Source organism: Strix aluco, chromosome 4, assembly GCF_031877795.1.
Source record: "Strix aluco isolate bStrAlu1 chromosome 4, bStrAlu1.hap1, whole genome shotgun sequence".
Taxonomy (NCBI): Eukaryota; Metazoa; Chordata; class Aves; order Strigiformes; family Strigidae; genus Strix; species Strix aluco.
In genome coordinates, this window is record NC_133934.1 from 88,294,166 (window position 1) to 88,310,295 (window position 16,130).

General features: G+C 40.3%; 1 protein-coding gene and 1 non-coding gene across 4 annotated transcripts in view; both read left to right on the forward strand.

Moving 5' to 3' along the window:
* CKAP5 (cytoskeleton associated protein 5) overlaps positions 1–15,898 on the forward strand; it is a 54,837-nt gene extending 38,939 nt beyond the window's left edge. Inside the window, exons 31-45 of one of the 3 annotated variants that reach the window (XM_074824041.1) lie at positions 875–1,010; positions 1,819–2,012; positions 4,002–4,174; positions 4,389–4,412; positions 5,347–5,520; positions 5,945–6,065; positions 6,765–6,944; positions 7,395–7,582; positions 7,979–8,054; positions 9,149–9,337; positions 9,449–9,586; positions 10,118–10,201; positions 10,295–10,454; positions 12,113–12,267; positions 13,459–15,898. In XM_074824041.1, the coding sequence (XP_074680142.1) occupies positions 875–1,010; positions 1,819–2,012; positions 4,002–4,174; positions 4,389–4,412; positions 5,347–5,520; positions 5,945–6,065; positions 6,765–6,944; positions 7,395–7,582; positions 7,979–8,054; positions 9,149–9,337; positions 9,449–9,586; positions 10,118–10,201; positions 10,295–10,454; positions 12,113–12,267; positions 13,459–13,713 (2,247 nt within the window). In that variant the 3' untranslated portion in view covers positions 13,714–15,898. The remainder of the gene's footprint in view (positions 1–874; positions 1,011–1,818; positions 2,013–4,001; positions 4,175–4,388; positions 4,413–5,346; positions 5,521–5,944; positions 6,066–6,764; positions 6,945–7,394; positions 7,583–7,978; positions 8,055–9,148; positions 9,338–9,448; positions 9,587–10,117; positions 10,202–10,294; positions 10,455–12,112; positions 12,268–13,458) is intronic. The other 2 variants (XM_074824042.1, XM_074824043.1) reach the window with 2 other exon arrangements.
* Positions 6,115–6,225, forward strand: LOC141923652 (small nucleolar RNA SNORD67). The gene has a single exon (XR_012623368.1). It is a non-coding gene; the product is annotated as a small nucleolar RNA SNORD67 (small nucleolar RNA).
* Positions 15,899–16,130: the final 232 nt, after the last annotated feature.

The following is a 16,130-nucleotide window of genomic DNA, read 5'->3' on the forward strand; positions in this document are numbered from 1 at the left end:
GGCCTGGGGAGGAGTGGCTGGACAGCTGCCCGGCAGAAAAGGCCCTGGGGGTGTTGGTTGACAGCCGGCTGAATGTGAGCCAGCAGTGTGCCCAGGTGGCCAAGCAGGCCAACAGCATCCTGGTTCATATCAGAAAGAGTGTGGCCAGCAGGACTAGGGAAGGGATCGTCCCCCTGTACTCAGCACTGGTGAGGCCACACCTCGAATACTGTGTTCAGTTTTGGGCCCCTCACTACAAGAAAGACGTTGAGGTGCTGGAGGGTGTCCAGAGAAGACAGACAATGAAGCTGGTGAAGGGTCTGGAGCACAGGTCTTATGAGCAGCAGCTGAGGGAACTGGGGGTGTTTAGTCTGGAGAAAAGGAGGCTGAGGGGGGACCTTACTGCTTTCTACAACTACCTGAAGGGAGGTTGTAGCGAGGTGCGTGTTGGTCTCCTCTCCCAACTAACAAGCACTAGAACAAGAAGAAATGGCCTCAAGTTGTGCTGGGGAGGTTTAGATTGGATATTAGGAAAAATTTCTTCACTGAAAGGTTTGTCAAGCATTGGAAAAGGCTGCCCAGGGAAGTGGTGCAGTCCCCATCCCTGGAGGTACTTGAATGACGTGTAGTTGTGGCACTTAAGGACATGGCTTAGTGGTGGACTTGGCAGTGATAGGTTAACGGTTGGACTCGATGATCTTAAGGGTCTTTTCCAACCTACGTGATTCTATGATTCTGTATTGCATATTTGCCTTTAAAATTCATTTACCTAGAAGGCTTTTTGTACTGAGAATAATTCTGTCTTTCCTAACATCATTTAGACTAATCAACAGCATCGTGAGACTGTTTAAAATGCTCTATTTCTTCCCTTGTTTTTGCTTGACTTTTCCACTAGGTAGGAGAACCGAAAGATGTCATCCGCAAGGATGTACGTGCCATTCTGAACAGGATGTGTCTCATCTATCCAGCTAGCAAGATGTTCACTTTCATCATGGAGGGGACGAAATCCAAAAACTCAAAACAGCGTGCAGGTGGGAAATGGCATCGTGAACTGGGCAATTGCAAAGTACTCAAAATTGCGTTGTTTTGCGTCTTGGCAAACCCAGCATAATAATGTTTGGTGGAATGTGATATTTGTGTATATATAGCATTTTATTCAAATGCTTGAAGTGTTTAAAGGATTGAATTTTAAAGTAGTATAATCTTGCTTTTTATTTTTGGTGTCTTTGCACCTTCCAAAGACGAGCAATCTGTTGCATTGCTATTAGCATTGAGTCTCACTTGAGTAGGCTTGTTGTCTTAGTGAAACAGTACTGGGGAGAACAGTGACAATACTACTGTCCAAGTGACTAAGGGAATCAGTTAATCTGATCAAGACTTCGGAAAGAAATGTCTCTACACTGTACACCTGTCTCTATTATAGAAATTATTTGTGGTATGGTGTTTGTAGTTCAAACAACTCCTTAGTCACCTTGAAAATATCTTATCCTGATATAACCAGGAAGTTAAATTATATATGTAATATAGCATTGCAAGCTCACAGCTTCTAAACTACCTGGACATGAAGTTAACTGTAACATTGCTCATATATGGTAATAGGAAATATTTCAAGGGTGTAGGGATAACTGGCAAGCTTTTAGATGCTGTTTGTGTGAATTAGTCTAAACCTCTAGTTTACTATTCATCCCATAAATCACCTGGAGTATATCTATCGTCAGCATTGTGATTGATACTTCCCTACAGTGAATGTTCAAGTTGTGCAAGCAACACAGAAATTGGGAGGGCTGTCTTCCCAGCAGCTTTAAACTTGAATGTGCACGTGTCATTTTCTTCCTTTAGAATGCCTGGAAGAGCTTGGATGTCTGGTTGAATCATATGGCATGAATGTATGCCAGCCAACTCCAGGGAAAGCCTTAAAAGAAATGGCAACTCATATTGGTGATAGGGACAACACTGTGCGCAATGCTGCACTGAACACCATTGTGACTGTCTATAATGTTCATGGCGACCAAGTGTTCAAGCTGATTGGAAATGTGAGTGTAACTGGAAATAAGAATTTTAATAATTTTTTTCTTTTCTTTTCAAATCCTTACACTTTTGTAGGGGATTAACAGTGTTTTGCTTGTGATTGGTCATGGTGCACCTTGCTGTTGGTGTCAAGAGCATTTTCTAATGTTGAAAATAACTTGCTACACCATAGGTCCTCTAAAAGTTAGTTGGTTAATTCCTGATTGTGGGATATATAACCTGGGTGTTCGTGAGTGAAAAACTAAATTGGAAGAAATCTATAGCTGCTCCCTCCCTCGAAATGTTCAAGGCCAGGCTGGATGGGTCTTTGAGCAACCTGGGCTAGTGGAAGGTGTCCCTGCCTGTGGCAGAGGGGTTGGGACTAGATGATCTTTAAAGTCCCTTCCAACCCAAACTGTTCTGTGATTCTATGAAATGAGCAAAACACTTTCATGGGAATGAAATTGTTTATAAAGAGTAACTTGCTTTCTAGTCAACTGTATAGGTAACACTTGTGATTTAGAGTGATACTTGGATAACTTATTTGGCCAAAAAAGTCTAGTTATTGGGGCTCCATCAAGTGCTCTCAGCTTCTTTTATGCCCACCTCCACCAACTGCTTTGCAGTTGAAGTCAGGTAAGTTTGGTTTACTTTATCTTATTGCACTCCAGTGCTTTAAGGTCTGTGTCAGTACTGTGTTGCTTTGTATTGCTGCTGGTTTGTTCTCTGAAAATCATACTTATCCATATCATCTAAAATGCAGTAAAAGTTAAAGGTGACAAAACTCAATTTCCAGTCTTCAGCAGCAGAAAGCTAGTTCACTGTGTTGGCTACAATTATTGTGCATAACAGATTAAGTATACTGAGTTTTAACCTGAATCAAGAGCTGTTAGTCCATTTTTTTTTCCTGTTCCGTTCGCTGAGTTTGCAGTCTTGGTAATGTTTCTAGCAGCACTTAACATATCTATCATATTCCAGTCCATTTAATGCCTGTAGGAGTTTTTTGTTGTGTTATATGCCATAGTGCATACAAGCTATTGGATGGGTATTTTATGGAGTATGATAAGCAGGGAAGCAAGGCTGCCTTTTTTTTAATTTCCAACTTTCTGAAAGTTTGAAATTTCATGTGACTCTTACTTTCTCTGGGAACCATCTTCCTAAGAATTGGTGTTGCATTTTTATTAGCATTTTAGATTCCCATTTATTTTAACTGTGGTTCAGAGTGTAATCTGCTGCCGCCTCAGTGTTGTGTAGTGCATTTGCTTTTGGATTTTCAAGGTTAAGAAAAGAACTGTAGCACCTGAACCATTCAGCCCCTTCTAACCATGACTTTCTGAGCTTTGGTATGGTCCATGTAGTCCCACAATGTCACAGCTTTTCAGGAAGGTTTTCAATCATAGAGATGCTGGACAGTACTTCCCACAGAATTGTCACGGCTACTTTTGTTCAAATGTAGTTATTGGTAACCTTCGGTCCTGCGGGTAAGCAGATAAATATGATTCTTCTCGCTGTGTGAGCTGGAACGTTCAGTTGGCTTACCTCGTATTCAAGTTGATTTATGAGTATGTTGAACAGATCAACTCTCAAAATGACTTGGGCTTTTGTGCAGGGTCCATAGTGTTAAAGCATTGCCTGGGCTCCTAATAGGGGGTATAGAGAGGTGGTGGGGATTTTTTGTTTGGTTGGTTTTTTTGCAGCAACACAAGCAACTATTAGAAAGTCATGATAGTAGCATGGTTTGAATTCAAGATTACTTGTTTCTTGGAAATTCTGTGGGCTAGAAATAGCTGTATTCAGTATTACAGCTTGTCAGTATGGGTTAATTCGCTCCTGAAGTGGCATCTGGCAGTCCAGAGTGGCCCTATTAATTTGGTGCTACATGGTAGCATTGACAGTTCCTATCCTTGGTATTGGAGAACGTAAGTCTGCAGTAGTAAGTGGTGTACGTCCTCTAGGTGACCAAGATTTCTAAAATCCATACAACTCAAATTGAGTGAAAGCGTTGTGTGTTATAGCTTTCTGAGAAAGACATGAGCATGCTGGAGGAAAGAATAAAACGGTCAGCCAAGAGACCATCTGTTACTCCAATGAGACAGGCAGAGGAGAAACCTCAGCGTACTCAAAACATCAGCGCTAATGCTAGCATGCTGCGGAAGGGACCAGCTGAGGACATGTCCTCCAAACTCAAGTATGTAATGATACGTTACGGTCTGTAGCCTGCATAGTGTATGTGCTAATATCATGTCTAGCGATGTTATTTTAGTTCTTGTATCCTCATCTTTGCATGTTATGAAAATTGGCCAAATAGTATAAAACAGAATGTCTGAAACTTTTTTGTCTTGTCTGTCTTGAAATCTTTCTAAATGGTCTTGTGCCTTTTTTCACTGCTTCTCCATGGACAGAATTATGTATCGCACTTATAGGATGTAAGTACTGCCCACTAACTCCTTGGTAGCAAGGCTCTTGTATCTTGCAATTTCTATCCTAGTCATCCTTTTCTGAGGGTGACAGGTTTACCATGGCCAGTTCTAGGTTATTTACAGGTCTGTGTCTTAAATTTTAAAAAAAACGAACAAAAAAACCACAACCAAAAATACATGTTTCTGCCATGGTGACTACAGGTCAAACTGCAGGCAGACGTGGCACTTCCACGTTAAGCAGCTGTCAGAAATATTGGGAGAACTTCCTATGTGTTACATTAAACTTGGTGTCAGTTGGACCCTTTTCTTAACTTGTTAGGGCAGACATATAGCACAGAACTGGATGAGCATGTCTGAATCGTAGAGCCTGGGGCAACTACCAGAAACAAAAAGCTCAGAAACTCTATTCCTTGCTGCCTGCTCATTATCTTAGAATAAGTCTCTGTAGAGAACTATGTGTTAGAACATTTCCTTGAAAAATCTAGTATACAGCACAAGTCACGTGGGATGCTGGGAGTCCTAGGTTCAGATGAGCTTGCAAGGCCTCCTGTCCATCATTTTTTTAAAAAAAAAAAAAAAAACAAAAACAAGCCACTCATTAACTTTAAGGCTATATTCCATTAATACTACTTTAAACTGTGCTACGTATCTATTTAAAATGAACCACTGCATACCTATCACAGATGCAGGGGGTCTCGGGGTGGGTTACAAGGGAAACTAGGAAGGCAAGTAACTAGCACCTGCTCTTCTGGCCCATAAAAGCTTGTTTTACTAATGGTTAGGGGAAAGGCAAAGGGGGTTATTAGGGCTTGAATAAAATTAGAACTTCAAAGTCTGTGCTATTCTGTTATGAGAGCTTTAGGGCTACCAGTGGATGCTAGTGCTAATACTCTTGCCTCCTGTGTATGTATAATAAACACCTCTTTCCTGGTTTCTGTAGCCAAAACCGCAACATGGGCAGTCACTCTGAGACAGCACATACAGTTCCACGGGAGTTTCAGCTGGATCTTGATGAAATTGAAAATGACAACGGTACTGTCAGGTGTGAGATGCCAGCACTTGTACAGCACAAACTAGATGACATCTTTGAGCCAGTCTTGATTCCTGAGCCCAAGTGAGTCTAGTTTACTCCTAAGTGAAACCAGTAGGGCTACTTAAAATCTATTTTGAGAAGCTGAATAGACCATGCTAGTTTCTACGTTCAGATTTGGTTACACAAGAAGGTAGTGTCAGCTCATTTGGAGAGAAGTGTCAAAGTGATGGCCTGTTGTACTGTTCTGGAATCTAGAGAGAAGTTATTTCTAATGAAAGATTTGATCTATAGTAAAAGGATCTTGAGTTTGTAAGTGCATCATCAGTGTCTTTACAGGTAGCGCAATAGACATGTGAAAAGGAATGATTCCTTCCTTGAGTATCCTCTGTGATGAATGAAATCCTTTTCCCTTGTCTCTCAACCATCATTGCAATATAGCAGTCCAGTGTATGTTAGAGCTGTCTCTCCAAAGAGTAATGAAATCCTGTTTTCTTCAACTGTTCAGAATCCGTGCTGTGTCCCCACACTTTGATGACATGCACAGTAACACAGCTTCTACTATCAACTTTGTGATTTCCCAAGTAGCCAGTGGTGATATAAATACAAGCATCCAAGCTCTGGCACAGGTAAGCGAATTACGGTAGCAGCTAATCTCACTGTACTGAACTATTTGTCTGCGAGGGTGATGAGTTGCACTGTGGTGGAGCAATCATGTCGGGTGACGTGGACTCTGCTCAGAATCTCCCTGATGACAAAACGAAGTGCACAGGGGCCATCTGACTCGCTTTAGCAATAGAAATTCCACTTGGATGATGTAGAATAGACTCTTAACACAGAAACACTTAAGAAAAAAAAGCTTATCTCTTTGTTTTTGTCAAGTATCTGTGCTGTAAGTTTGAAAAAGCCAGTTAAGCCAGTGAGACTTAACTTTTAAATGTAAACTGTTTTACACATCCTCAGCAAAAGAATTGTCTTGCCTCATAGCTTTTACATGTTTCTAGGGTGGCTTTAACTACTTAGAAGTATTTTATCCAGAAGATTTCATAGAGCTGTTAATTCCAGAATCCATAATGCAGCATTTCATGTTTTCTTTTGTGTACAGGATAGGATTGCAGTTCTCTAAAAGATAAATAATTGGTTGTATTGGGATTAGCAATAGAAGTCTTTGGCTACTGATTTCACATGAAAGCTTAGAATACAAGTGCCTTGGAAAATTGATTGGTTTAGGGCAAGACCTTTCCTATAGAAAAATTTTAAAATTATAGTTATTCTGCATTGTTTGCATCATGTTGACTTTACTTGGGTGTTTTGTTTTTAAATCTTAGATTGATGAGGTTCTCAGACAGGAAGACAAAGCAGAAGCTATGTCTGGCCACATTGACCAATTCCTAATAGCTACATTTATGCAGCTTCGGCTAATCTACAATACGCACATGGCAGATGAGAAGCTAGACAAAGATGAGATAGTGAAACTTTACAGCTGCATTATTGGAAGCATGATCTCGGTAAGGCTTTGACCTAAGAGTGAAAGTGAAGAGTGAATAATTTCTGTGCAGAAGTTGCAGGAAAATGGAATGTCTGTCCCATACCTAAGTTAGCTTACTATCGAGTCTTATTTATGAAGGTTTGCTGCTAACTGTCTGCTCACCAATGCACCTTTTGAGAAGGAGTGGGGAATGAGAAATTGGGGAAGGGAAAAAGGTCTGTTTGTTGCTTCTACAGAACACAGCCACTCTAACCCTTTTATTAAGCTTTGGTTTAATATTCCTTACCTTTTGAGTGCTTAGTTGGTGGCCTAAGTATTTTCAGAAGTTGCTCAGTAGAAATTTTTATTTATTGTTTAATGTTGGGAGGGATGGGGGAATGTCAAATGGTTTGACCGTGTAGTCTAGAGAAATCCCTATATTAAAACATTGCATGCAGGGAAAACTTCTAATACTATCTTCAATTTGTAGCTATTTCGGATAGAGAGTCTGGCTCGAGAGGCCTCCACTGGTGTGCTGAAGGACCTAATGCATGGTCTTATTACATTAATGCTGGATTCTCGGGTAGAAGACCTTGAGGAGGGTGAGCAGGTCATCCGATCAGTCAACCTCTTGGTAGTGAAAGTTCTGGAAAAGTCTGACCAGACCAACATCTTGAGGTATGTAATGAAGATGGCACAATTTGCCCTTTCTTGTGTGTTCCTTGAATGGCTGAGTTTGTTAGTCATTGTGTAAGCAAAGAATGATGTCTGTAGAATCATTCAGCTGGCTAATGAAGAATTATCACTGATCGTCGGGGGTGACCAGAATTTGACTGCACAATCTGCACAGCTGGAGGCAGACTAAAGCTTAGTGTGATTCTGTATGCTTTGTAGTTCAGCAGACTGGCTCTTAAACCCTTGTAACACACTAGAAAGAAAAAAGAGCTGTTACACAACATGACCTAAACTGCTGGACTAACCCCAGTCTCTGTTGCGATACTCCATGAGGAGTTGGCATCTTTTTTTATGTGCAGCACTTCTCCTGTGTAATGATTACAAATTTATTCCTTCCAGTGCTCTGCTTGTTTTGCTCCAAGACAGTCTGCTAGCAACAGCCAGTTCTCCTAAGTTTTCAGAACTTGTCATGAAGGTGAGCCTGTAGTAGAGGTTTTGAACTTCCTTTATTTTGAATCAACTTAGCTGAAAGAACATCTAAAAAAGAAAAAGTGACCATAATTTGAAATATTTCTTGTAACTCTTATAATCTTCTAATTAGGTGTTACATATAGTGACTTCATGTATGCCAGGAGGGAGCTTAACACCTGCTAATGGTTCACAGAAGCTTGTGTATACTAATAGAAACTCCACACAGGTGTGCAGTGACTTGCTGGGCTTATTTGCTTAGGCACAGCACTGTACTAGGGATTCAAACAATCCCAGGCTGGAGCTGGCTTGTATTTTCTCATCTCTAAGGACAGGCAGAGTGAACATGCAGATTAAAGCATGGGTGTGATCTTTTTTATAATAAAACACCCTTTAGTAACTGGCATGATTTAAAGACAACTTAAGCATACTTAGTGAGGTTAAACCTGAAGAACTCTGTGCTGTGTGTGGGTGTATATAGAATATACGCATTATCTGCTGAAATTTCTTCACGCCAAGTGTTCAGTCTCTGTTATTGATAGAGAAGTCAGTGCTACTTTTATCCATCCATAAGCTTTAAAGACGGATCTGGATATGGTACAGCTCTTTGTAACAAAGAGTTACAAAAATTATGTACCAGTGCAAATACAGCTTGAGCAGACAGACACGGTGCATGTCTGTATGTGGTAGCAGAATGAAATGGCTCGATGATAGTTTTGTGTAATCTCGCCTTATATAATGAAAGGAGGTTGCAGAGAGCTGGGGATGAGTCTCTTGAACCAAGTAACAAGCAATAGGACAAGAGGTAATGGCATCAGGTTGCACCAGGGAAGGTTTAGACTGGATATTAGGAAGCATTTCTTTACAGAACGGGTTGTTAGGCGTTAGAATGGGCTGCCCAGGGAGGTGGTGGGGTCCCCATCCCTGGAGGGGTTTAAGAGTCGGATTGACATAGCGCTGAGGGATATGGTGTAGTTGGGAACTGTTAGTGTTAGGTTAATGGTTGGACTGGATGATCTTCAAGGTCTTTTCCAACCTAGACGATTCTGTGAAATGCTTCTTCCTTGAGTTGTCTTGCTTTAAGTCAGACTCTTGTTCCAGTGTCTGTGGAGAATGGTGCGCCTTCTTCCAGAAACCATTAATAGCATCAATCTGGATCGGATTCTACTGGATATCCACATTTTCATGAAGGTCTTTCCCAAAGAGAAGCTGAAGCAATGTAAGAGTGAGTTTCCTATAAGGACACTGAAGACTCTGCTTCACACCCTGTGCAAGCTGAAAGGGCCCAAGGTCAGAGCAGTCACTAGTCATGTACTTTGAAATTGGATCTTCATGCAGTCTCTAAAGCTTTTCCTTTTTTTATTATTTTGAATGTACTCCCTTTTTTTTTTCTCCTTTTAGATCTTAGATCATTTAACAATGATAGACAACAAAAATGAGTCTGAGTTGGAGGCTCACCTGTGTAGAGTAATGAAACACTCCATGGACCAGACTGGAAGCAAAGCTGATAAGGATACAGAAAAAGGGGCTTCTCGCACAGTAAGTAGTGTAAATGTGTTGGTAGGGAGAGGGAATGTAAGGCAATTTATTTAAGGAACAAGCTTAATTTTGTGATTGCGGAATATGAAGTAGTAATTGCCTTTCCAACATGCAACCAATGTTGGACATACTCTTCTAGTTTCACTTTTATTTATAGCTGTTTTGGGAATTTACAGTGTGAATCTGTTATTACATGAATATTCTGTGCCTGTCCCAGGGTGAAGTGCTCTCCAGGACATTCAGGTGTGCAGCAGTAGGTTTTATGCTGCCTGACACTGCATTTGATCTACTAAAAGTTAACTATACCCAAAACAGGTTTTAAACACTGACTTATCAGAAGGAGTCCTACAGCTTGATGATGTCCTTACTCTCATTCTGTGTAAAGTGGTTATGTACAACCCTAATCACTTCAAGGTTTTCTTCATCTTGGAAGCTCTGTATCCAGCTAGCAGCTCTGAGGACGCTGTGGGTTCATCTAACTTACCTTTATTTTTATTCACTTTTTTAAGAAGTCTCCTTTTATTTATTTAGGAGGAAAAGGCTTCAAAGGCCAAAGTGAACGATATTTTGGCAGAAATATTTAAGAAGATTGGCTCCAAGGAGAACACTAAGGAGGTAAGTGTTCCCTTCCTGCAAGGAAGAGGGCATGAGGCATTAGGATGGTGTATGCAGCAGTTGTAGTAATGCAGAGGAACTCTTCCCTCCCAGGGTCTCGCAGAGCTGTATGAATACAAAAAGAAATACTCTGATGCAGACATTGAGCCCTTCCTGAAAAACTCCTCTCAGTTCTTCCAGAGCTATGTGGAAAGAGGCCTCCGGCTGATAGAAACAGAACGGGAGGGGAAAGGACGCATTGCTGCTTCTACAGGTACATGTTATAGCAGAACTGATTGTTTATGAGCAGCAGTTACATGTCCCCTGGTAGAAACTAGTATTTGCAGATGTTTATGGATTTCCAAAGCAAGTCACGTATTTTCTTGCACTTGTGTTGCTTCGTGAGGCACCATTTGCAGGGACTGTGCATTCTTTGTTTACAAAAAAAATGTTATAACTATAGTCACACTAAACATATAAAGCATCTGAAAAGCTTAGTAAACAAGCGGTTCTAATTCATATCCTGTAGTGTGGGTTGAACGTTAACCTATGCTTCATGTGTCTGGTATCGAGAATTGTTTCTGCAAACTATACCGCTGGTTTATAACAGCAGCAGCTGTCAGGTTCTCCTTTTACCTTTGGATTACTAAAATGGTACAGGAGATTTTTTGATGGAGTATTGTTTACTGTGGAATTGAAAAGTTTGTTTTAAATAACTTGAACTGTTTCTATAGCAGTCTTTAACCCTTTTCCAATAAATCAGCTTTTTAATTTGATAAATTACTGTAAAACACTTTGTTAGTGAGTCTTTTCATTGCAGATAAGCACGAATGAGTATTTAATGCAATATTAGGGAAGGAATGTGACAAATGATTAACTGATAGTAAAAACTGATACACAGTCTGGCAAAACTACTTTTGATTTCACATTTCACAGTTCCTCCACAGAGACTTTAGCCTATTCTCCTACTACTGTTCCTTCTCCTATCCCTGTACTGTAAATTACTTTAGGAAAATGATGTGTCTTTCAGAACCTCCTAAGAGTGTCTAAGAGAGAAAATTCTACCTGTCATCCTAAAAGTCTGTACAACCAAGAAATGTTCAACAGACATTTCAAAACAGAATTTACATGCCCCATTTTTGTCTTTTTTTTCCCCCTCCTTAACTATAATAGTTCGATATAATAAAGGATATTGTTCCATCTTGCAACTGAACTTTATTTAGATTAAAGTATAAAAGCTTAACCTTAATTCTTCTTTGATCTATTTTAAATACACTTGCAGTAAACTAGTGAAAACAAATCCCTGTCCACACTAAGTCTTAGAACTTGCCATTTATTTCAGAACGGCAAAGTTTTTTCATAATGTAAAATCCTTTCCTAGCCTTGTGGTTGGGAAACTTTAAAAACCTTGGTACATGCCTTCCAGAAATCACTATTTCAAATTGAATTGGAAGAAACAGCAGCTTTAAGTTACCTGAATGAGAGGTAAAGAGGGGTTAGAATCAGTGGTGAGGTCTGCCCAGAAATACTGCTCCACTTAGAAAAAGACAGAAGACTCCAAATATTTCCCATGCTGTCAATTGCTGAGTTCTCTCTTTTGGACACCATGGTTACTACTGATCCACATCAGCATCTTCCTCTCCCCACAGGGTCATCTTCAGTTGTCAGCCTCAGCACTACTTCTGGAGCTGCTCTGCTGTCACTTCTTAAATGTCTCAATTTCTTTTCTTGGTTTTCAACTGTCACTCTTGCAAGGAAATGAAGGGGCTGATATGCCTGTACTAGCAAATGCACATAGCTTGGTAGTTTATAGTTTGTTTGATTCTTCATCCATTTCATCTTATTTCAAGGAACTGACCCAAGAGGTTTACACTTTTTTGATGTTTTTAATCTTTTAATTTTTTTTCTTCCCACCTTCTCTTCATCCTCCAGGAATTTCTTCTCAGATGGAAGGAACGTGTGTACCTGCTTCTACCCACACTGTATCTTCATCTATAGGAAACACAAATGGGGAGGAAGTGGGGCCTTCAGTTTACTTGGAAAGATTAAAAATCCTCAGGCAGCGTTGTGGCCTTGACAACGCAAAGGTATTGTACTTGACAACACTTGTAAATCCCCAGGAGAGGCACTTTATTTGCACTTGTTTTAAGAATTCAAATGATTGGTTTTTCTGTGCCAAAGGCAGATGCCAGTCAGAATTGGTGATCTCTTATGATACTACATGTCCTAGCTGTTCACTGCATGTCACCATGCCTAGTGTAAATTACTTTAAACCCATTACTTGGCCAAGTAGGCTTATGTTTCAGTCCACTGTTTTTGCAGCGCTGGTGTACATGCAGGTTGTTTCTACAGCCCTGTAGTTTGGTATCTTGCCACGTAGTTGAGTCTGAGATGTTCAAATAACTACTCTTCTCTAAAAGTTAACATATATTGACCTCTGAGTTGAATGATGTGGAAATTCTAGATCTTTTTGATCTAAAACAACTGTGAGAGCTGAATTAAGACTTTGAGTGAAGTGTATATATTTTGGGTGTATGGATACTGAGGCACAGAAATGCTGAATGAGCTTAGTATTAGAAACCTGTGGGCCAAAATTTCTTAAGTTTGGTGATCTGCGTTAGTAATCTAGTGCTGATTATTGAAGTTTGCACTCGGCTGCCTGAATTGATGTTCGCTGTAGGAATAGTCATCCAGGCACATAGATCACTGTTTAAATCTTTAACTCAAACTTGGGTATCAGCTCACAGCTCTGAGGAGGGGAAATGTTTCCTAGATGACAATAACAAGGTAATTAACACAGATGGAAGTATCAGTTGGTAAAAGAACAGTGAATTGACATTTTAAGTCTTGCCCATCAATCCAAGTTTTCTCATCTCATTTCTCCAGAAAACTAATTGGCTGTTGATGCTGCACATAGGCATGGACTTTCCTCTTGTGGTGTTAGAATTCAGGCTGTCCAAGACTGCAGCAGGCCATCTCAGTAAAACACTGGTTGTCTGTGAATTTTTGATCTTTAAAGATTGCAGTTCCTTTGTGTTGCCCCAGACATCAAGCTAAATGTTAACTACTTAAATGATAGGGATGGAATATTGCGGTTAGCTCTGCATGGTTCTGACTTTAATGGCAACTGACTTTATCGCTCCAGATCACCTGTGTTGTATTGCTCCTTCCCTTTCCTCTTGTCTTTAGTGTTTCCTGTGAAGATGAAAAGCCACTGATTATGGTTTGTACTACTTTTGCCACTATCTGTCTTAACACTCCACTTTCCTCCTCCATAGCAGGAAGACAGACCGCCTCTGACATCTCTGCTCTCTAAACCAGCACTCCCTACGGTTGCGTCCTCTACAGATATGCTTCACAGTAAGCTCTCCCAGCTCCGTGAGTCACGGGAGCAGTACCAACATCTGGACCTGGACTCCAATCAGACTCATTCCTCTGGCATTGGAACTACCCTGGCTTCACCCTCTTCTGCAGCAGCTAATATTGATGACTTGAAAAAAAGATTGGAGAGAATAAAAAGCAGTCGCAAATAGAGATGCGAGAGAGACAGCAACACTGTTGCTTGGGCTGTCTTCAGCTTTAGTTTACTAAACTAGAAGTCTTCATAGTTAAATGGCCTCATTTAGGCCTAATGTATACAAACTGGTTTATGTATAATACAGTGGATTTTGGGGGGTTGAGTCATTGTGGCACAAGTATTTGTACATACTCTGCTTCTCAGTGAGCATCTCTTTGACAATAGAAGGCTGTCTGTGTATTAGTTTTAGTGTACAGACCTGTAAACAACCATCCTCTTGCTCAGACTAGCTTCTCATAACTTGTTTTTTTATTTGTAAAATTGTCTTTAAGATCTTTTCCTAGTTCTTAACTCTTAGAAGATCTTTAGTGATTTCACTTTTAATTTTGTGAATTCTTCTCCATGTAATCCTTGAACTGTTGATTCTGTATGGACACATGGCATGAAGTAACTAATTTAAGTGTCTTTTGTAAATAAAGTTTGCATTAACTATACCAGCCTCTGTAGGAACAGCAGTGACTGCTGGTTAGAGAAGTCACTCTCTATTCCTGAATGTTAGTGACTGGGCATCTAGAAACTGAACTAAGCTATTCTTGACACGAACCTTGGGGTTTGGATATGTTCTAAGGAAGATGAGTGAATATATACTATCTGTGGGTGCAGTCCTGAGACTTTGCACTCTTACTTCTGTGAGCAGTAGTGCATTTTTCATATAGTTGTTTCTTGTTTTGGAATAGGTTTCTGTAACTTGAGAGTAAGTTGAGAATACTTAGTTTGCTGAAATGCTTATTTTAAATTATCTAGTCCTTGTGATGCCTTTACCCAGATTAAGCATAGTCACATCTGTGTAAAAATGCTTTCTTTGAGGGAGCCTGCTGCTGTTGATATGGAATAGATTAGCAGTGATGTGCAGTCAGTGGACTCATTTATCCTGAATTCATTTGGTTAGCAGTCTTCCTCATGCAGTTTTCAAGTGCAGGTAGATCTCACCGCTTTCTTTTTGCTCTTAAACATCTGATGTCAGTAAACTCTACTATTTTGTATAACTAAGACACCTGGTAGTACTAGTCCGCGAAAGCTGTAGCCACTGCTGTTTTTTGTAAGTGTCTTCTGATTAGCCTTTTTCAGAAGCTACAAGTATGGAGATTAAGAGATGTGCTGGTAGCCTTTCTAGCCCTTTCATCTCTAGGGAGGTGATGTGTTTTTCACCTTACTACTGCACTTCCATGTGAGAGCTGGTTGTGGAGCATAAATGGCACATCTGTTCCATAGCTAGAACAGAGTTATTGAAGAGTCAGACAGGCAGGCTTAAAATAGCACACTTCTGCTCTAGAGTTTAATCTGTTCCACGTAACTGCTGCTTTTGTTGTTTGCTCTATGGACCAGCAGTCTCTGCATTAGGGCCATTACTGAAACTATCTCGCCTGATTACAGTAAAAATGTGGCTTTAAATTAGTACCTGTACAAAAGATCTACGCCAGAGCTTTTGCAAATGGCTGAAATTGTCCTTTTACAGGCCCCCTAGGCTGGGGTTGCAGTTGATGCAATACTGCTCGGTGCTTATGGCAAGTTTGTCCACTGCGATAGCAGGTGACTTGCGAGCGTTCTCCATCCTATGTTAATCGACACGATGCCATTCCTTGCTCCACCGCCTCGATTTAGTAGTTACAGTCTCCTAACCTGAAGTGGGCATGCACTTCCTTGTGGAACAGAGCCGTGTGACAAGTGGAGGTTTGGCCCTTATTGGTAGGTGCTGAGGTTTTGTGCACTTAAACTGGGGCTGTTCATGAATGGTTTGTGTTGGCTGGCACTAGAGTTACTGCCACTACCTCTCAATTACTAGCTGCTTTTTAAAACTCACTGACATTGAAATTAATCCATATGTTCCTTTATCATGTCTGGCAGATGTTCTGAAGAGCTATTTGTTAATTAGCTCAGGATGTTAAAACAGCAATGCCTGCAAACCTGCATACAGCTATTTTAAATTTGAAGCTGAGTTGGAAGTGAAATACAGGAATAATTGAGTAGCAGAAGATATAGTTGCTTACTATGAATGAGTTTTTTGCCCTGTGTCTCTGTAGTGTTTGGTTGGACTCAATATCCTGGGAGTTCTGAACTAAAACTTGTGCACATAAATTAATAAAGCCTAATCTTTAGCCCAGACAATATTTAAATAACATTAAACTGAATTTTAAAAATGATTCCTCTGTATTGTTTGTAACAAGTCAGTATTAAGTGACTTACTCCAAAAACTGTATGGTCCTGGTTCCCATCTTAGATATGCAATTTCTCACAGGTTATTAGATAGCAGTGAAAGGGTGAGGCTAAAAATTTAAACATTAGAAGGGCTAAACATTTTCAGTGTCCGATGTCTGTGGTTATCAGTGACTTTAAACAGTTGTGGAACTTGAGCTCTTGAGGTTTTGTTCTTCA